General features: G+C 44.6%; 1 protein-coding gene across 1 annotated transcript in view; it reads right to left on the bottom strand.

Annotated features, from left to right (window-relative positions):
* LOC112219041 (netrin-4-like) overlaps positions 1-23,032 on the bottom strand; it is a 30,930-nt gene that overhangs the window by 3,090 nt on the left and 4,808 nt on the right. Inside the window, exons 4-10 of the mRNA XM_042301830.1 lie at positions 17,430-17,702; positions 15,246-15,372; positions 14,631-14,819; positions 11,849-12,065; positions 8,989-9,107; positions 8,749-8,817; positions 2,112-2,285 (exon numbers count right to left, since the gene is read on the bottom strand). Of these exons, the coding sequence (XP_042157764.1) occupies positions 2,112-2,285; positions 8,749-8,817; positions 8,989-9,107; positions 11,849-12,065; positions 14,631-14,819; positions 15,246-15,372; positions 17,430-17,702 (1,168 nt within the window). The remainder of the gene's footprint in view (positions 1-2,111; positions 2,286-8,748; positions 8,818-8,988; positions 9,108-11,848; positions 12,066-14,630; positions 14,820-15,245; positions 15,373-17,429; positions 17,703-23,032) is intronic.

The raw sequence follows: 23,032 nt of genomic DNA, 5'->3' as shown, positions 1-23,032 counted from the left end.
CTCAGAGCATGCGCAGACCAGCTGGCCGGTGTGTTTACGGACATATTCAATCAATCCCTATACCAGTCTGCTGTTCCCACATGCTTCAAGAGGGCCACCATTGTTCCTGTTCCCAAGAAAGCTAAGGTAACTGAGCTAAACGACTACCGCCCCGTAGCACTCACTTCCGTCATCATGAAGTGCTTTGAGAGACTAGTCAAGGACCATATCACCTCCACCTTACCTGACACCCTAGACCCACTCCAATTTGCTTACCGCCCAAATAGGTCCACAGACGATGCAATCTCAACCACACTGCACACTGCCCTAACCCATCTGGACAAGAGGAATACCTATGTGAGAATGCTGTTCATCGACTACAGCTCGGCATTCAACACCATAGTACCCTCCAAGCTTGTCATCAAGCTAGAGACCCTGGGTCTCGACCCCGCCCTGTGCAATTGGGTACTGGACTTCCTGACGGGCCGCCCCCAGGTGGTGAGGGTAGGCAACAACATCTCCACCCCGCTGATCCTCAACACTGGGGCCCCACAAGGGTGCGTTCTGAGCCCTCTCCTGTACTCCCTGTTCACCCACGACTGCGTGGCCACGCACGCCTCCAACTCAATCACCAAGTTTGCGGACGACACAACAGTGGTAGACTTGATTACCAACAACGACGAGACAGCCTACAGGGAGGAGGTGAGGGCCCTCGGAGTGTGGTGTCAGGAAAATAACCTCACACTCAACGTCAACAAAACTAAGGAGATGATTGTGGACTTCAGGAAACAGCAGAGGGAACACCCCCCTATCCACATCGATGGAACAGTAGTGGAGAGGGTAGCAAGTTTTAAGTTCCTCGGCATACACATCACAGACAAACTGAATTGGTCCACTCACACAGACAGCATCGTGAAGAAGGCGCAGCAGCGCCTCTTCAACCTCAGGAGGCTGAAGAAATTCGGCTTGTCACCAAAAGCACTCACAAACTTCTACAGATGCACAATCGAGAGCATCCTGGCGGGCTGTATCACCGCCTGGTACGGCAACTGCTCCGCCCACAATCGTAAGGCTCTCCAGAGGGTAGTGAGGTCTGCACAACGCATCACCGGGGGCAAACTACCTGCCCTCCAGGACACCTACACCACCCGATGTTACAGGAAGGCCATAAAGATCATCAAGGACATCAACCACCCGAGCCACTGCCTGTTCACCCCGCTATCATCCAGAAGGCGAGGTCAGTACAGGTGCATCAAAGCTGGGACCGAGAGACTGAAAAACAGCTTCTATCTCAAGGCCATCAGACTGTTAAACAGCCACCACTAACATTGAGTGGCTGCTGCCAACACACTGACACTGACTCAACTCCAGCCACTTTAATAATGGGAATTGATGGGAAATGATGTAAATATATCACTAGCCACTTTAAACAATGCTACCTTATATAATGTTACTTACCCTACATTATTCATCTCATATGCATACGTATATACTGTACTCTATATCATCGACTGCATCCTTATGTAATACATGTATCACTAGCCACTTTAACTATGCCACTTTCTTTACATAGTCATCTCATATGTATATACTGTACTCGATACCATCTACTGTATCTTGCCTATGCTGCTCTGTACCATCACTCATTCATATATCCTTATGTACCTATTCTTTATCCCCTTACATTGTGTATAAGACAGTAGTTTTGGAATTGTTAGTTAGATTACTTGTTGGTTATTACTGCATTGTCGGAACTAGAAGCACAAGCATTTCGCTACACTCGCATTAACATCTGCTAACCATGTGTATGTGACAAATAAAATTTGATTTGATTTGATGGAGTTACCCATCCATCTGCTTAAGGTAGTGTGAGGCCTATTTACCCATATATGGAGTTACCCATCCATCTGCTTAAGGTAGTGTGAGGCCTATTTACCCATATATGGAGTTACCCGTCTGCTTAAGGTAGTGTGAGGCCTATTTACCCATATATGGGGTTACTCCATTTCATACCTTCAGAGTTTTCATACCTACCTACAAGGCAGGTAGGCATCCAGAGACGTCAGAGAAAATAACTATTGGGGCAAGAAGCAGTCGACGTCCAGTTGCCTGGCCAAACCGTAAGAGCTCACCTGGGTTAAGGAGGGGGCAGGTGCACCCTCGGGTGGTCCAGGATTCTGGGTAGAGGGTGATGTGACCTTTCTTGATGTTCACCTGGCTGCCGTGGTACAGGACCTTCTTTACCTTAACCTCCACCTCAGCATGGGAGCCCTGATCACGGGCCGCAATGATCCTCACCATCAGCACTGTGAACACACACACCATCTGATCGAATCAATCAATCTCAATACTGTTGGCGTCAACCCCTTTTCAATTCTGCTGGCACCATTTACTACTGAAACATGCAGTGAGTTAGCATTTCCTGTTAGCATTTCCTGTTAGCATTTCCTCTTCAATTCTGTATTATTATCAATTTTTTTGTAAGATTTAATTTGATGTTTTATGAACAATACAAAACATACACATACAAAACGACAAAGTCATAGAAACATCAACTACATCAACCCTGCCCAGACCCACTAGCACACACGGTCATCTCCATTGTACACATCATTTTCCGCCACAAACTGCAACATTTTGTATTTAAATAATACATTGTTAGATTTTTCCATTGTGTTAACGATGGAGGATTGATTGATTTCCAAGTTTTTAGTATTTATGTTTTTTTCTCCAGATGATTGACAAGAGAATCGTCCAACCAATTGGCTCTCTCACTACACCCCCATATGCCATGTCTTGAAATATGCAGACAGACAGATTAAAAGTAAGTTTATATTGTAATACTTCTAACAACTGACTTTCTAGCTCCACCCATAACTTTTGGACATGAATTATTGAGCCATTGTTAGTTTTACACATGACTCTGCTGTTGTGCTGTAGAATTTGTGAATTTTGTCTCTTGTATAGTCAATTCTATACATTAGTTTATACTGGATAAAGCCTACATTTTTGTTAACTGTCATTTTGTTAGTTATGCTCCAACTTTCCTTCCGTCTTGAGTCAACATCAGTTCTTTTTAAGTCTCGGTTCTAATTCTTCATTTTTTTTCCTAAGAGATTGTCAGTTGGATAGACTCTCTGCAAGGTATTGTATATCTTACCTATCACATGGATATCATTTTCTGACTCAAATAAGATTCCCTTAAGGTTTCTCTGATGTCCAAAAGACTTCAAATATAAATGTTGTGATATGTAACTTTTTCTACATTGGTCAGTCCAAAATTACTTTTTAATAATTCTGTCATGGAAATAAATGTATTTCCTGTTACCAAGTCAATTACGGTTTCTATGCCTTTAGTTTTCCATGAGGACTATTTTATTAGTGAATTCTGAAAAGCTATCTAAGGATTGTTTCATAAGGTTGTGCTTTATGAAGTGATATTGGTTGTTTTAGAATACATTTAATTTTCTTAACGATGAAGTTGTTAATGTTTTTAGCTTTGTTCTTTGAAAACAGACACAAAATGATTCTGGGGATGAGCATGCACATCTTCAATATGTACCCATTGTTCCTCTTTAGTGTATCTAACTATCTGTCTGTAGTAAAAGCCTTGGGTGGTGAGTTGATCCAATTCCATGTCTGGATGGTTTAAACCAACCATAGACTTAGGAAGATGTAAAATGTTCCTTTTTTATTATATATTATATTTTATTTGGCCAAATAAAGTCTGTTGTGACCAAGTATACTTTTTTAAAGAATGTCTCTGGGGGGGTAATTGGTATTACCTAGAAAAAATATTCAAAAACTTTAGCAAACTTTAGCCATTCCAAACATTTATTCTACCTGAAAGACTATTCAATTTAATTCGATCTGCTTTCATATTGTTGAGTAATGAAATAAAGTTATCTTTATATATTTGTTGTTTGTTGTCACTTATTAAGCATCCTAAATATTTCATATTTTTTATGGTCCACTTAAAGGATTGCTGTAAATGGTGATTTATTTTTTTTGCCCTCAATTGTGTATCTATAAACGCTGTTGTGGGCTTGAACAGGCCTTGGCTGTTGCCCCTTTTTCACCACGCTGTCTCTGTGGGTGGACAATATCGGATTGTCTGTGATGTGTACGCCGAGGGAACTTGAAGCGGTCCCGTTGATGTGTTTCCTGAAGTCCATGATCAGCTCCTTCGTTTTGTTGACGTTGAGGGAGAAATTATTTCCTGGCACCACCCCGCCAGGGCCCTCATCTCCTCCCTGAGGGCTGTCTCATCATTGTTGGTAATCAGGCTTACTACTATTGTGTCGTCTGCAAACTAGATGATTGATTTGGAGGCGTGCGTGGCCACGCAGTCATGGGTGAGCAGGGAGTACAGGAGGGGGCTGTGCACGCACCCTTGTGGGGCCCCTGTGTTGAGGATCAGCAAATTGGAGGTGTTGTTTCCTACCTTCACCACCTGGGGGTGGCCCGTCAGGAAGTCCAGGACCCAGTTGCACAGGGCAGGGTTCAGACCCAGTGCCCTGAGCTTAATGATTGAATATGTCGGTAAACACTCCAGCCAGCTGGTCTCCGCATGCTCTGAGGATGCAGCTAGGGAGGCCATCTTGCGAGGGTTAACACACTTAAATGTCTTACGTCGGCCACAGAGAACAATAGCCCACAGTCCTTGGGAGTGGGCCGCGTCAGAGGCACTGTGTTATTCTTAAAACGGGTGAAGAAGGTGTTCAACTTGTCCAGGAGCAAGACTTCGGTGTCCGCCATGTGGCTGGTTTTCCTTTTGTAATCCGTGATTGTCTGTAGACCTTGCCACATATGTCTTGTGTCTGAGACATTGAATTGCAACTCCACTTTTTCTCTGTACTGACATTTTGCCTGTTTCAATTGCCTTACGGATGGAATATCTACACTGTTTGTATTTCACCATATTCCCAGTCACCTTGCAACGGTTAAATGAGGTGGTTCTCGCTTTTAGTTTTGCACGAATGCTACCATCTACCCACGGTTTCTGGTTTGGGTAGATTTTAATAGTCACAGTGGGAACATCCCTTATACATTTCCTGATGAAATTGTGTCCGTGTAAACGTCAATGTTATTCTCAGAGGCTACCCGGGAACATATCCCAGTCCGCGTGATCAAATCAATCTTGAAGCATGCATTCCGATTGGTCAGACCAGCGTTGAATAGACCTTAGCACGGATACTTCCAGTATGAGTTTCTGCCTATAGGAAGGGAGGAGAAAAATGGAGCCGTATTCTGATTTGCCGAAGGGCGGGAGAGGGCCTTGTAGGCATCCCGGAAGGGGGAGTAGCAATGGTCGAGCATTTTAGCAGCGTTGGTACTACAGTCAATGTGTTGATAGTACTTCCGTAGCATTTTCCTCAAATTTGCTTTCTTAACATGCTGACCAGACCGGTTAGAGCCAGTTTGCGTGGTTTCTTAACATGCTGACCAGACCGGTTAGAGCCAGTTTGCGTGGTTTCTTAACATGCTGACCAGACCGGTTAGAGCCAGTTTGCGTGGTTTCTTAACATGCTGACCAGACCGGTTAGAGCCAGTTTGCGCGAGCGTCTCAAAATACCTTTAGAAATCCATGTTATTCAATTATTGCACCCACACTGCTCGTGCACGCCAACGAGCGTCAACGAGCGTTGAAAGAAGCTGTTTTGCAGGTTGTGTGGTAATACTATGAAAGTGTAGATGCCAATCACCATATAAGTTCAAAGATGAAAAAGCCTGGAAGGAGGAGAGATGACTAGAAACTATTTGGCTGATCGTTTTATGTGTGGATTAATTGTCTGAGTAAAGGACCTTGTGCATTTCAGGTAAAATAACAACTCAATGTTTATATCCCAGGACAAATTAGCTAGCAACAGCAAGCTAGTTAAATACTACAAATGATCTAGCAAGTGCAAGCTAACTAGCTAAATTGCCATACGTTTTTAATGCTTTTTGACCTGTCCACAAATTAATGTAATTGGTTCAGAGTTTGTTTTGATATTTTAACCTGTGTGTCGTGATCGTGTTTGGTGTAGGGGGACAAAATAAATGTATGCACGATAGCGCACGATGGGCGCAGCCGGTTTGGGTTCCGTGTAAGGGAGTAGTTTCTTGGCAATTTCTCACATGGAATAGTCTTCACTTCTCAGAACAAGAATAGACTGTATAGACTTAATCAGATGTCCTTACATAAACGCTTGGTATGCTTTCGCCGAAAAGCTTTTTTGAAATCTGACACGCCAGGTGGATTAACAACAAGCTAAGCTGTGTTTTGCTATATTGCACTTGTGATTTCATGAAAATTAAATATTTGTTTTAATTTAATTTGAATTTGGCGCTGTGCAATTCAGCGGATGTTGACGAAAATGATCCCGCTAACGGGATGGGTGCATCAAGAAGTTAAGAAACCACGCAAACTGGCTCTAACCGGTCTGGTCAGCATGTTAAGAAACCACGCAAACTGGCTCTAACCGGTCTGGTCAGCATGTTAAGAAACCACGCAAACTGGCTCTAACCGGTCTGGTCAGCATGTTAAGAAACCACGCAAACTGGCTCTAACCGGTCTGGTCAGCATGTTAAGAAACCACACAAACTGGCTCTAACCAGAATAGAAAGAGGAGTGGGAGATCCCGGGTGCACAACTGAGCAAGAGGACAAGTACATTAGAGTGTCTAGTTTGAGAAAGTCCTCAACTGGCAGCTTCATTAAATAGTACCCACAAAACACCAGTCTCAATGTCAACAGTGAAGAGGTGACTCCGGGATGCTGGCCTTCTAGGCAGAGTTGCAAAGAAAACACCATATCTCAGACTGGCCAATGAAAAGAAAAGAACACAGATACTGGACAGAGGAAGATTGGAAAAAGTGTTATGGACAGACAAATCTAAATTTGAGGTGTTCGGATCACATAGAAGAACATTCGTGAGACACAGAAAAAATGAAAAGATGCTGAGGGAGTGCTTGACGCCATCTGTCAAGCATGATGGAGGCAATGTGATGGTCTGGGGGTGCTTTGGTGGTGGTAAAGTTGGGTGATTTGTACAGGGTAAAAGGGATCTTGAAGAAGGAAGGCTATCACTCCATTTAGCAACACCATGCCATACCCTGTGGACGGTGCTTAATTGGAGCTAATTTCCTCCTAGAACAGGACAATGACCCAAAGCAAAGCTCCAAATGATGCAATAACTATTTAGGGAAGAAGCAGTCAGCTGGTATTCATTCTGTCTATAATGGAGTGGCCAGCACAGTCACCGGATCTCAACCCTATTGAGCTGTTGTGGGAGCAGCTTGACCGTATGGTAGAAGTGCCCATCAAGCCAATCCAACTTGTGGGAGGTGCTTCAGGAAGCATGGGGTGAAATCTATTCAGATTACTAGAATACTAGAATGCCAAAGGTCTGCAAGGCTGTAATTGCTGCAAATGGAGGATTCTTTGACGAAAGCAAAGTTTTATTAAAAATCATTATTATAACCTTGTCAACATCTTGACTATGTTTCCTATCCATTTTGTAACTAATTTCATGTATGTTGTCATGGAAAACAAGGACATTTCTAAGAGACCCCAAACTTTTGAACAGTAGTGTACACGGCTGTGACTATAACTGAAGAGAATTCTCTTGGAAGGTAATACAGTCAGCATTTGATTGTGAGGTACTCTAGGTTGGGTGAACAAAAGGACTTGAGTTTCTGTATGTTATCACAATCACACCCTGAGTGGTTAATCATGAAACATACACCACCGCCCTTCCTCTTCCCGGAGAGTTCTTTATTCCCGTCTGTGCGATGTACTGAGAACCCAGCTGGCTGTATGGACGGGGACAGTATATCAGGAGAGAGCCATTATTCCACGAAACAGAGTATGTTACAGTCCCTGATGTCTCTCTGGAAGGAGATCCTCGCCCTGAGCTTGTCCACTTTATTGTCCAGAGACTGAACATTAGCAATTAATATACTAGGAAACCGTTGATGGCGTGCACGCCTCCTGAGCCGGACTACAAGTCCACTCCAAATACCTCTCTCCACCGGTGGCGTCTTGGAGCAGCTTCTGGGATAAATTAAATTGCCCTGGGGGGTACGAACAAAGGATCCATTTCGGGAAAGTCGTGTTCCTGGTTCGTAATGCCACCGCTCTGATATCAAAATGTTCTTTCCGGCTGTATGTAATAACACAAAAAACATTCTGGGCTAATAATGTAAGAAATAACACCCCAAAAAACAAAATACTGCAAAGTTGCTTAAGAGTTAGAAGCAAAGCTGCCATGTCTGTCACCGCAATCTTGCCAGTAGATCATCGGCAAATAAGTCAAATTAATATTCATGTTTACCAACACTGATACGTTTGGGTCCTGTCTAATTCGTTCTGCAAGCGGTTCAATTGCCACTACAAACAGGAGGGGGGGGTTCCTTTTCCATTCTGCTGGCATCGTTCACTACAGTCTGGTCCCAGATTTGTTTGTGCTTTATAGCCAACTTCTATGGTCGTTGTTATGCATATCAGGCCCGTGGGAGTTGGCTAACATAGGAGTGGTTAACCTCAAACATCTCCTTTTGATCTACAACCAACTCTGCTTTATGTTCTCCTATTGTTTACGTCTTTTCATATCTTGTGAAGTTCTCAGACAAAAGAAAGAGCACAACACCAGGTGGATCCACAGGAGACAAATTAAGACATTTGGTTTTTTAGCATGCATGGACAATGCTAAGATTAATATGATTGTTTTTCCCAGGAACTTTTCCCACACGTATCTTTCTTAGTATTACTGTATGTCCCACCTACCGTAGTCATACTCGTTGGCACAGAAGAGTTTGGGGCTGCCTATAGGCACCACCTTACACTGACATTTCTCTGGAAAGACAGGGAAAACAATAACATGTACTGTAGATTACGCTTATACATTATATATCTGTGTGTGTGTATAGATGTGTGTGTGTGTGTGTATAGATGGTGTGTCTGCTTTCTTGCATGTGTGCGTGCCTACATGCGTGCCCATGCTTTTGTGTATAACCCATGACTCACCAGAGTGGTGCAGTGCAGAGAACAGCTCCTCCACCCTAAACAGTGTTGTTAGCTCACTACTGCTAGGTCCTCTGTGTATGTGGCTGTCACCTCCTGTATAGTACACGTCCAGATCTGAGCTGGAACACAACACAACACATCACATCACAACACAAAACACCACAGAGGAAACTCTGGTCAAACATAGCACTGCCTGCTAGCCATACAATCCATGAATACACCTCTACATACTTACTTTGCATTAAGATAAAGACTACTCCATTAATAACGTCATCCCCAGGTTCAATTGCTACCGCAGAGAGAGCCGTCTGGATAGAGGAGACTACACCACAGAGAGAGGAGACTACACCACAGAGAGAGCCGTCTGGATAGAGGAGACTACACCACAGAGAGAGCCGTCTGGGTAGAGGAGACTACACCACAGAGAGAGCCGTCTGGGTAGAGGAGACTACACCACAGAGAGAGCCGTCTGGATAGAGGAGACTACACCACAGAGAGAGCCGTCTGGATAGAGGAGACTACACCACAGAGAGAGCCGTCTGGATAGAGGAGACTACACCACAGAGAGAGCCGTCTGGGTAGAGGAGACTACACCACAGAGAGAGCCGTCTGGATAGAGGAGACTACACCACAGAGAGAGCCGTCTGGATAGAGGAGACTACACCACAGAGAGAGCCGTCTGGATAGAGGAGACTACACCACAGAGAGAGCCGTCTGGATAGAGGAGACTACACCACAGAGAGAGCCGTCTGGGTAGAGGAGACTACACCACAGAGAGAGCCATCTGGGTAGAGGAGACTACACCACAGAGAAAGGAGACTACACCACAGAGAGAGGAGACTACACCACAGAGAGAGCCGTCTGGATAGAGGAGACTACACCACAGAGGGAGGAGACTACACCACAGAGAGAGGAGACTACACCACAGAGAAAGGAGACTACACCACAGAGAGAGAGAGGAGACTACACCACAGAGAGAGCCATCTGGTAGAGGAGACTACACCACAGAGAGAGCCATCTGGGTAGAGGAGACTACACCACAGAGAGAGCCGTCTGGGTAGAGGAGACTACACCACAGAGAGAGCTGTCTGGGTAGAGGAGACTACACCACAGAGAGAGCCGTCTGGATAGAGGAGACTACACCACAGAGAGAGCCGTCTGGATAGAGGAGACTACACCACAGAGAGAGCCGTCTGGGTAGAGGAGACTACACCACAGAGAGAGCCGTCTGGACTACACCACAGAAAGGAGACTACACCACAGAGAGAGCCGTCTGGATAGAGGAGACTACACCACAGAGAGAGCCGTCTGGATAGAGGAGACTACACCACAGAGAGAGCCGTCTGGATAGAGGAGACTACACCACAGAGAGAGCCGTCTGGGTAGAGGAGACTACACCACAGAGAGAGCCGTCTGGATAGAGGAGACTACACCACAGAGGAGGAGACTACACCACCACAGAGAGAGCCGTCTGGATAGAGGAGACTACACCACAGAGAGAGCCGTCTGAGTAGAGGAGACTACACCACAGAGAGAGCCGTCTGGGTAGAGGAGACTACACCACAGAGAGAGCCGTCTGGGACTACACCACAGAGAGGAGACTACACCACAGAGAGAGAGCCGTCTGGATAGAGGAGACTACACCACAGAGGGAGAGACTACACCACAGAGAGAGCCATCTGGATAGAGGAGACTACACCACAGAGAGAGCCGTCTGGTAGAGACTACACCACAGAGAGAGCCGTCTGGTCTAGAGGAGACTACACCACAGAGAGAAGCCGCCTGGGTAGAGGAGACTACACCACAGAGAGAGCCGTCTGGGTAGAGGAGACTACACCACAGAGAGAGCCATCTGGGATAGAGGAGACTACACCACAGAGAGAGCCGTCTGGTAGGAGACTACACCACAGAGAGAGCCGTCTGGATAGAGGAGACTACACCACAGAGAGAGCCGTCTGGGTAGAAAGGAGACTACACCACAGAGAGAGCCGTCTGGATAGAGGAGACTACACCACAGAGAGAGCCGTCTGGGTAGAGGAGACTACACCACAGAGAGAGCCGTCTGGATAGAGGAGACTACACCACAGAGGAGACTACACCACAGAGAGAACCGTCTGGGTAGAGGAGACTACACCACAGAGAGAAACGCCTGGGTAGAGACTACACCACAGAGAGAGACTACACCACAGAGAGGAGACTACACCACAGAGAGAGGAGACTACACCACAGAGAGAGAGCCATCTGGATAGAGGAGACTACACCACAGAGAGAGCCATCTGGGTAGAGACTACACCACAGAGAGTCTGAGTAGAGACTACACCACAGAGAGCCGCCTGGGCAGAGGAGACTACACCACAGAGAGAGCCGCCTGTGTAGAGGAGACTCCACCACAGAGAGAGAGAGGAGACTACACCACAGAGAGAGCCATCTGGGTAGAGAGACTACACCACAGAGAGAGCCGTCTGGGTAGAGGAGACTACACCACAGAGAGAGCCGTCGGGGTAGAGGAGACGACACCACAGAGAGAGCCGTCTGGATAGAGGAGACTACACCACAGAGAGAGGAGACTACACCACAGAGAGAGCCGTGTAGGTAGAGGAGACTACACCACAGAGAGAGCCGTCTGGGTAGACTACTTCATTAAGGGTCTGATTCAGGTTCAGGATAAGCGTCTGATTAATTATTCATTGATGTCAATGAGAGACTTTCAGGTGAGTTACAGTAAACTAAAAGTACTAGTGAATCTGCATAGTTTGTGTCTCAAATGGCTCCCTGTTCACTATACATGTGAACAGGGCCAATAGAGAATATAGGGTGCTATTTGGAACGCAGCCTACTATATGAATCCATAGACACTTACCCAGACAAGCAGTCCCCGGTGTAGGGATCACAGTCCCCACCTGTACAGTCACACGGTCTGCACCCGTAACCATGGAAGCCCCAGAACCCTACAATGCATCTGTCACAGAGAGGTCCGCCCACGCCCGATCTGCAGGTGCATGCCCCGTTGCTAGGGTTACAGAGGTCCTGGCCACCTGAGATCGCGGGTCTAGACCCTACAGGGTGGCAGGCACATGCTGTTGGTATGGGGTAAGAGGGACAAACAGAACAGATCAGAGAGGGAGAGATTAGCACATTCCTACCATTATATCCAACATACGGAGCTCATTTATTCATGTCTTTAATAGTGTGGCCCTCGGGATAGGTCTCTTGACTTTATTCAGAAAAAAAGATACTTCATTCCATACCATACGTCCCAGACAAAACAACAGCACACGCACTCACATGAACACACACAGAAACACACACACACAGAAACACACACACACCCACGAACACACACCCACGAACACACACATATTGTACACTCCCTATGAAAAACAAACTCCATAAGTGGGGGGACGGCGACAGGAAGGGAGGGAGTATGTATTTAACCCTGAGGATACATCACACTACTGTAAAAACACACTACTGTAAAAACACTACTACTGTAAAAACACACTACTACTGTAAAAACACTACTGTGCATGTGTGCTTTTGCGTGCCTGTGTGTGTGTGTATGTATGTATGTGTGTATGTATGTGTCTGTGTGTATGTGTGTGTATGCATGTATGTATGTTTGTGTATGTGTGTGCGTATGTGTTTGTATATGTGTGTGTATGTCTGTTTGTGCATGTATGTGTGTGTGTGTGTGTACAGTATCTGTGTCTATGTATGCATGTATGTGTGTATGCGTGCATGTGTGTGAGCACACTTGTGTTTCTCTTTCTCTCAAACACAGTTTGTTTGTTCTTTAAAAGACCGAAGCGAAAGAGCATGCCTGGGGAAAAGAACAGGAATGTGAAACTCATCTATTGTTTTCAATTACTGTCACATTCCTCAAAGATGTGGTTGATCTTCTAGTCCTGCACTGAAAAGTACTCAAGTATTGTCAGTATTGTATAAGTTGGCAATAACATTGTGGTCGCAGTGGTTCTATATTATTTACCTTTTATTTAACTAGGCAAGTCAGTTAAGAACAAATTCATATTTTCAATGACAGCCTATGAACAGTGGGTTAACTGCCTTGTTCAGGGGCAGAACGACAGATTTTTACCTTGTCAGCTCGGGGGATTCAATCTTGCAATCTTTCGGTTACAAGTCCTTTCAGTGGCTGGCCCCCAACGCTCTAACCGCTAGACTACCTACCACTAACCTTCCACTACTGCATGTTTTTGTTTCAGCTTAGTGCCGTCATCACACCTGATTCAACTAATCAACTGCTCTTCAACACCTTGATGACACCTGAATCAGGTGTTTCACTGCTGAGCAGGAGTGAAGACCTGCGGTGCTGCACCTCCTCAAGAGCATTAATGACTATCCCGGTTGTAGACAACCCATGTCTGACTTGTTGTTACTACATCGTTACTATGTTGTTGCTATGTTATTACATTGTTACTACGTTGTTACTACGTTGTTACTATGTTGTTACATTGTTACTACATTGTTAGTTTGTTGTTACTATGTTACTACGTTGTTACTACGTTGTTACTACATTGTTACTACGTTGTTACTATGTTACTACGTTGTTACTATGTTACTATGTTACTACGTTGTTACTACGTTGTTACTACGTTGTTATTACGTTGTTACTATGTTATTACGTTGTTACTATGTTACTACATTGTTACTACGTTGTTACTATGTTACTACGTTGTTACTATGTTACTACATTGTTACTACGTTGTTACTATGCTACTACATTGTTACTACGTTGTTACTATGTTACTACATTGTTACTACGTTGTTACTACGTTGTTACGTTGTTATTACATTGTTACTATGTTATTACGTTGTTACTGTTATTACGTTGTTATTACATTGTTACTACATTGTTACTACGTTTTTACTACATTGTTAGTTTGTTGTTACTACGTTGTTACTATGTTGTTACTTTGTCGTTACTATGCTGCCTTGTTGTTACTATGTTATCACTACATTGTTACTACATTACTTTGTTGTTACTATGTTATTACTATGTTTTTTACTTTGTTGATACTATGTTTTTAGTTTGTTGTTACTATGTTGCTACTTTGTTGCTACTACGTTGTTACTATGTTACTTTGTTGTTACTATGTTTTTACATTGTTGTTACTATGTTGTTAGTGTGTTGTTACCATGGTCTGAGGGGTATACTACAAAGCAGGATCAGGAAGTTGGCCAAAATAAGATGGGCATGGTCTAATTGATTCAACAACCATAAACACATATCTATGATTTGACCTCTGTTCCCTGCTATCTGGATGATTTGACCTCTGTTCCCTGCTATCTGGATGATTTGACCTCTGTTCCCTGCTATCTGAATGATTTGACCTCTGTTCCCTGCTATCTGAATGATTTGACCTCTGTTCCCTGCTATCTGGATGATTTGACCTCTGTTCCCTGCTATCTGGATGATTTGACCTCTGTTCCCTGCTATCTGGATGACTTGACCTCTGTTCCCTGCTATCTGAATGACTTGACCTCTGTTCCCTGCTATCTGAATGACTTGACCTCTGTTCCCTGCTATCTGGATGACTTGACCTCTGTTCCCTGCTATCTGGATGACTTGACCTCTGTTCCCTGCTATCTGGACAGGCAGAGGGTATGTTTTGTCCTCTTACGTGTGCAGGAGTCAGCGGCAGAGCTAGGTCTGCTGGGGTGTCTGTAGAACCCTCTACGGCAGCTCTGGCAATGTCTGCCCTGTGTGTTGTGGTGGCAGACGTCACACACAGTCCCACTACGCCGTCCCGATGCCAACCACACACCACGGTCAAAGTGACAGCTATCTGCATGGCCGTGACACTTGCACTCTGTAAAAGAAAAGAGGAAGCGCCAAAGATAATCGTGCAAAACTCTTTTGACTTTCATGTAAATCATTATTGACGTCAATGGCAGACATGTACAACACAATTTGAGTTAAGAGCAAAGATCTCTAGTCAGAATACCACCTTAAAAGCATTTCTGTTTTCCCATTGCTTCCATTCTCTCAAAGGTAAAGTAAAGATACTAGGTTTCATTGACATTTGCACCAAGGGGTCATTTCTGAATGTGAATGTTTCAACTACAACAAAAAGACAGATCCCTTTGAGAGCATTGAATAGGTAAAAGAAGATATACCTACTGAATTCTACAACTACTACTAATTCAAAAAAAGACATCTGGCTGTGTGTATCGGGTAATGTACTTGTTGTGTACGTGGTTCTGCTGGTTGACCTTCCTGGCCTTGTAAGACTCACTCTTGCATTCACGAGGTGCTCCTATGATGCCGTTGGCAGCTTGCCAGGGTTGGTCATTGTAGAGGGGAACACAGTGCTCACAGTGGTCGCCGGCAGTGTTGTGTTTACACACACATTTCCCATGGACCTGCCGCAGGGAAGAGAGCAGTGTATTATGTATGTATTACTGAAATACGGTTCCAGACGGTTACACACAGTCACACCCACATTTCCCATGGACCTGCCGCAGGGGAGAGAGAAAGCAATATTTACTGTAATAGGGAACACAGATATAGACACACAAATATTTTGCTCCAAAAAAGAAATATATATATATATATGTATATTGTTTGCAAATTGATATGTGACACGTATTAATGCCAAAATAACATGCAAAACAGGTAAGCCCCCCCCCTCAATAAATATATATAATTTTAAAAATGTGGGGGGGCTTGCCTGTATTGCATGTTATTTTGGCATTAATACGTGTCACATATCAGTTTGCAAACAATGTAAAAAAAAATATATATATATATATATATATCATTGAGCTAATAAAGCTGCATACAAACAGGCAGCTCCAAAATGCAGGTGTTTCAGCCTAGCTCAGTGCTTTCTGTGATGATGGGGCAGGCCAGCAAAAAATAGGAGCATTGCACTGTGATTGGCTCAGCATTGCACCGTGATTGGTTCAGTGTTCTGTCACTCATGGGGACACTGTCACCAGCCTTGAGTATGGGTAGACATCAAGAAGCCGTTTGGCTACTGCCATAGAGCCGTTTGGCTACTGCCATAGAGTTACATTAGAAGTTCCCTTCCAAGAAGGCTCAAGGTCCGATAAAATAACGTCAAACGACATTATATCTACAGTAGCTTTGATTGGACTGTCAACGTCTTACTTTCCAAAATCTTAGCTAGCAGTCATCGTCATAAATAAAGTAGACAATCTACTGGCAAATCCTTTTTAATCCTTGTCATATGAAGATAAATAACGAAGATAAATGATATATAAAATGTATCGGTGCTCATCGGCCACTTGATATAAACATTACACAACAAGTTCGAAAATCGCAAATTCAACAATGAGTTGTTTGGAAGGAATCGGTGACAGTGGCTAACAGCAAGCATCGCAACTGGGAAGTCAGACTGGGAAAACAAGCATCGCAACTGGGAAGTCAGACTGGGAAAACAAGCATCGCAACTGGGAAGTCAGACTGGGAAAACAAGCATCGCAACTGGGAAGTCAGACTGGGAAAATACGTTTTGAACGAAGGCGAGTCCAAACAATGTCTTATCTGCTGCTGCATAAATGATAGGAAGATGGGAGATATGGTCAGTCACATCAGCTATGTTTTTTAAAGAGGCAGTAAACGAGGCTGCCAGACAAGGCTCCGCTGATAGCCAGGTGTAGAGGTGGTCAGGATTCACTCCATGGTGCTGAAAAGAAAGCTCTGCTGTTGGGACAGCTTTGTGTGGACCCTAAACATTTGTGGGCACTGCTTGTCGCCGTTATAGTGCAATGAATGTATTGTTTAGTGTTGTGTAGTGGCTTTGCTGGCATGCATCTAAAAAAACTTTTAAAATGTTGGTTGAGTTTGACCCACCAAGATTTACATGCTAAAATCACAAGTGCAGCAGTGTATTCACTACTTTGCAGTAAATGTGGATTGCACAGTGAAGTGTAGAACACTCTTAGTTATCTTCCCACCACTGTTTGACTAAAGCCTCCAATGTTTACTATATGAGAAATGCTGATGTAATTCCACTGGCACTTTCTACTCTCAGTGGGAAAAATATGTTGAAGCTACTATATTTTACACTATAATTAAGGTTTCCTCATAGTCATAATCCCGTAATGGAAGGTAAATCTGTGGGTAAATATAGTCTTCAGTAAAGCCTAGAGGCTCCGCATTAAAGCACCACTACACAGATGTAGAGCCCAAGGGGTGGTGGGAATGGAGAGTGCCAGAAACAATAACACATTTACACATACCCTGACACACACACCCTGACACACACACACACACACACACACACATACACACAAACATTCGGCAGCACAAACACACAAATACACAACATCCCTGACTGTTTTTGTTAACAGAGTGACGTGATGATTGCAGTCTTTTGGAGAAGCGCTAATAGACACAGAGATAAGTGGTCAGTTGTGATTGGCTGTTCGTGCTGCTCTTCACCCTTACTCACCACGTGATTGATCCTCTGCCTGGGGGGGCGGTACCCATTGGCTGGCACACAGTGCTCAGCGTGCCCGTTGCAGAGGCAGCTGCCCTTGACAATGAAGTCATAGATGGCATAATGGTTCGTGGGCAGTGCCTGGATATCTGGGTCTTTAGTCTGGCAGGGGCAAGGCTGGCGCTGCAGCAGATGCACCCGCAGGTTGGTGACCATCAACTGAGTCTGGGCTGCTGGGCCATAGGGGTCCAATGAGTACCAGGGGGACAGGGCGCGATAGATCACCTAGAGAGGGGAGAAGAGTGGGTCAGAGTTCCCAGTAACAAAATCTGGCAGATCAAATCAAACTTTGTCACGTGTGTGTAGACCTCACAGTGAAATGCCTACTTACAAGCCCTTAGCCAACAGTGCAGTTCAAGAAGAGTTAAGAAAATATTTACCAAATAAACTAAAGTAAAAAATAATAAAAAGTAACACAATAACATAATAACAGCAGTGTACAAAATAAATGGAGGGGGGGTCAATGTAAATAGTCCGGTGGCCATTTGATTAATTGTCCAGCAGTTTTATGGCTTGGGGGTAGAAGCTGTTAAGGAGCCTTTTGGTCCTAGACTTGGCGAAAACTCTATGTACAGTGTGTGCAAATGTAGAAGAGTAGGGAGGTAAGGCAATACATAGGCAAATGGAGGTGAAATAATTACAATTTAGCATTAACACTGTAGTGATAGATGTGCAGATGATGATGTGCAAGTGGAGGTACTGGGGTGCAAAAGAGCAGGAGGATAAGTAATAATATGGGGATGAGGTAGTTGGGTGTGCTATTTACAGATTGGCTGTGTACAGGTACAGTGATCAGTAAGCTGCTCTGACAGCTGATGCTTAAAGTTAGAGAGGGAGATATAAGACTCCAGCTTCAGTGATGTTTGCAATTCGTTCCAGTCATTGGCAGCAGAGAACTGGAAGGAAATGCGGTCAAAGGAAGTGTTGGCTTTGGGGATGACCAGTGAAATATACCTGTTGGAGTGCGTGCTACGGGTGGGTGTTGCTATGGTGACCAGTGAGCTGAGATAAGGTGGGGCATTACCTAGCTTTTAGATGACCTGGAGCCAGTGGGTTTGGCAATGAATATGTAGTGAGGGCCAGCCAACGAGAGCATACAGGTCGCAGTGGTGGGTAGTATATGGGGCTTTGGTGACAAAACGGGTGACACTGTGATAGTCTCTATCCAATTTGCTGAGTAGAGTGTTGGAGGTTATTTTGTAAATGACATCGCCGAAGTCAAGACTCGATAGGAGAGTCAGTTTTACGAAGGTATGTTTGGCAGCATGAGTGAAGGAGGCTTTCTTGCGAAATAGGAAGCCGATTCTAGATTTAAATTTGGATTGGAGATGCTTAATGTGAGTCTGGAAGGAGAGTGTACAGTCTAACCAGACACCTAGGTATTTGTAGTTGTCCACATATTCTAAGTCAGTACCGTCCAGAGTATTGATGCTAGTGAGGGCAGCAATCGGTTGAAGAGCATGCACTTAGTTTTACTTGCATTTAAAAGCAGTTGGAGGCTGCTGTTTGTTTGCTCAATGTCCAAATAAGGGCCAGATGTATACAGAATGGTGTCGTCTGTGTAGAGGTTATCTGCGTAGAATCACCAGCCGCAAGAGCGACATCATTTATATATACAGAGAAAAGAGTCGGCCTGAGAATTGAACCCTGTGGCACCACCATAGAGACTGCCAGAGGTCCAGACAACAGGCCCTCCGATTTGACACACTGAACTCTATCAGAGTGGTAGTTGGTGAACCAGGCGAGGCATTTCAGAAGCCAAGGCTATTGAGTCTGCCGATAAGAATGCGGTGATTGACAAAGTCGAAAGCCTTGGCCAGGTCGATGAAGACGGGAGCGTGTGCAGGTCGATGAAGACAGTGATGTACTGGGCCGTACGCACTACCCTCTGTAATGCCTTATGGTCAGATGCCAAGCCAGGCGGTGAAGCAACCAGAATGCAAAATGCTCTCGATGGTGCAGCTGTAGAACTTTGAGGATCGGGGGACCCATGCCAAATCTTTTCAGTCTCCCGAGGGGAAATAGCTTTTGTCGTGCCCTCATCAAGACTGTCTTGGTGTGTTCGGACCGTGATAGATTGTTGGAGATGTGGACACCAAGGAACTTGAAACTCTCGACTCGCTCCACTACGGCACTATTGATGTTAATGGGGGCCTGTTCGACACGCCTTTTCCTGTAGTCCACAATCAGCTCCTTTGTCTTGCTCACATTACGGGAGAGGTTGTTGTCTTGGCACCACATTGCCAGTTCTCTGATCTCCTCCCTATAGGCTGTCTCATCGTTGTCGGTGATCAGGCCTACCACTGTTGCGTCATCAGCAAACTTAATGATGGTGTTGGAGTCGTGTTAGGCCATGCAGTAGTGGGTGAACAGGGAGTACAAGAGAGGGAGTAAGTACACACCCCTGAGGGGCCCCAGTGTTGAGGATCAGCGTGGCAGACATTTTGTTGCCTACTCTTACCACCTGGGGGCGGCCCATCAGGAAGTTCAGGATCCAGTTGCAGAGGGAGGTGTTGAGTCCCAGGGTCCTTGGCTTAGTGATGAGCTTCGTGGGCACTATGGTTTTGAACGCTGAGCTGTAGTCAGTGAACAGCATTCTCACATAGGTGTTGCTTTTGTCCAGGTGGGAAAGGGCAGTGTGGTGTGAGATTGAGATTGTGTCATCTGTGGATCTGTTGGGGCAGTAGACAAATTGGAGTGGGTCTAGGGTATCTGGGAGGATGCTGTTGATGTGAGCCATGACCAGCCTTTCAAAGTACTTCATGGCTACCGACGTAAGTGCTACAGGGAGGTAATCATTTAAGCAGGTTACCTTCGCTTCCTTGGGCACAGGGACTATGGTGGTCTGCTTGACACATGTAGGTATTACAGACTCAGTCAGGGAGAGGTTGAAAATGTCAGTGAAGACAATTGCCAGCTGATTTGCGCATGCTTTGAGTACATGTCCTGGTAATCCATCTGGTCCCGCAGCTTTGTGAATGTTGACCTGTTTAAAGGTCTTGCTCACATCGACTACCGGGAGCGTTATCACACAGTCATCCAGAACAGCTGGTGCTCTCATGCATGCTTCAGTGTTGCTTGCCTCGAAGCAAGCATAAAAGGCATTTAGCCCGTCTGGTAGGCTCGTGTCACTGGGCAGCTCGCGTCTGGGTTTCCCTTTGTAGTCCGTAATAGTTTTCAAGCAATGCCACATCCAACAAGCGTCAGAACCGGTGCAGTAGAATTCAATATTAATCCTGTATTTACGCTTTGCTTGTTTGATTGTTCATTTGAGGGCATAGTGGGATTTCTTATAGGAGTCCTGATTAGTGTCCCGCTCCTTGAAAACAACAACTCTAGTCTTTAGCTTGATGTGGATGTTGCCTGTAATCCATGGCTCCTGTTTGGGGTATGTACGTACAGTCACTGTGGGGACGACGTCATCAATGCATTTATTGATGAAGCCGATGACTGAGGTGGTATACTCCTCAACGCCATTGGATGGATCTCAGAACATATTCCAGTCTGTGCTAGCAAAACAGTCCTGTAGCGTAGCATCCGCGTCATCTGATCACTTCCATATTGAGCGAGTCACTGGTACTTCCTGCTTTAATTGCTTGTAAGCAGGAATCAGGAGGATAGAATTAGGGTCAGATTTGCCAAATGGAGGGCAGGGGAGAGCTTTGTATGCATCTCTGTGTGTGGAGTGAATGTGGTCTATAGTTTTCTTCTCTCTGGTTGCACATGTGACCTACTGGTAAAATTTGGTAAAACTGATTTAAGTTTGCCTGCATTAATGTCCCCGGCCACTAGGAGTGCTGCTTCTGGGTTAGCATTTTCTTGTTTGCTTATGGCCTTGGCCCCCCAGTGGGTGGGCCTTTGCCGCTGCCCAGTCATGTGAAATCCATAGATTAGGTACTAATTTATTTATTTTAATTGACCTATTTTCCTTATAGGAACTGTAACTCAGTAAAATCATTAAAACTGTAGCATTTTGCATTTATATATTTTTGTTCAAAATACAGTGCCTTGCGAAAGTATTCGGCCCCCTTGAACTTTGCGACCTTTTGCCACATTTCAGGCTTCAAACATAAAGATATAAAACTGTATTTTTTCAACAACAAGTGGGACACAATCATGAAGTGGAACGACATTTATTGGATATTTCAAACTTTTTTAACAAATCAAAAACTGAAAAATTGGGCGTGCAAAATTATTCAGCCCCCTTAAGTTAATACTTTGTAGCGCCACCTTTTGCTGCGATTACAGCTGTAAGTCGCTTGGGGTATGTCTCTATCAGTTTTGCACATCGAGAGACTGAAATTTTTTCCCATTCCTCCTTGCAAAACAGCTCGAGCTCAGTGAGGTTGGATGGAGAGCATTTGTGAACAGCAGTTTTCAGTTCTTTCCACAGATTCTCGATTGGATTCAGGTCTGGACCTTGACTTGACCATTCTAACACCTGGATATGTTTATTTTTGAACCATTCCATTGTAGATTTTGCTTTATGTTTTGGATCATTGTCTTGTTGGAAGACAAATCTCCGTCCCAGTCTCAGGTCTTTTGCAGACTCCATCAGGTTCTTCCAGAATCATCAGGTTCATTTTCTTCCAGAATGGTCCTGTATTTGGCTCCATCCATCTTCCCATCAATTTTAACCATCTTCCCTGTCCCTGCTGAAGAAAAGCAGGCCCAAACCATGATACTGCCACCATGTTTGACAGTGGGGATGGGGTGTTCAGGGTGATGAGCTGTGTTGCTTTTACACCAAACATAACGTTTTGCATTGTTGCCAAAAAGTTCAATTTTGGTTTCATCTGACCAGAGCACCTTCTTCCACATGTTTGGTGTGTCTCCCAGGTGGCTTGTGGCAAACTTTAAACAACACTTTTTATGGATATCTTTAAGAAATGTCTTTCTTCTTGCCACTCTTCCATAAAGGCCAGATTTGTGCAATATACGACTGATTGTTGTCCTATGGACAGAGTCTCCCACCTCAGCTGTAGATCTCTGCAGTTCATCCAGAGTGATCATGGGCCTCTTGGCTGCATCTCTGATCAGTCTTCTCCTTGTATGAGCTGAAAGTTTAGAGGGACGGCCAGGTCTTGGTAGATTTGCAGTGGTCTGATACTCCTTCCATTTCAATATTATCGCTTGCACAGTGCTCCTTGGGATGTTTAAAGCTTGGGAAATCTTTTTGTATCCAAATCCGGCTTTAAACTTCTTCACAACAGTATCTCGGACCTGCCTGGTGTGTTCCTTGTTCTTCATGATGCTCTCTGCGCTTTTAACGGACCTCTGAGACTATCACAGTGCAGGTGCATTTATACGGAGACTTGATTACACACAGGTGGATTGTATTTATCATCATTAGTCATTTAGGTCAACATTGGATCATTCAGAGATCCTCACTGAACTTCTGGAGAGAGTTTGCTGCACTGAAAGTAAAGGGGCTGAATAATTTTGCACGCCCAATTTTTCAGTTTTTGATTTGTTAAAAAAGTTTGAAATATCCAATAAATGTCGTTCCACTTCATGATTGTGTCCCACTTGTGGTTGATTCTTCACAAAAAAAT

This window comes from Oncorhynchus tshawytscha, linkage group LG19, assembly GCF_018296145.1.
Source record: "Oncorhynchus tshawytscha isolate Ot180627B linkage group LG19, Otsh_v2.0, whole genome shotgun sequence".
NCBI lineage: Eukaryota > Metazoa > Chordata > Actinopteri > Salmoniformes > Salmonidae > Oncorhynchus > Oncorhynchus tshawytscha.
The sequence above is the reverse complement of the archived record's forward strand: the minus strand, read 5'-3'. Positions and strand labels throughout refer to the sequence as shown.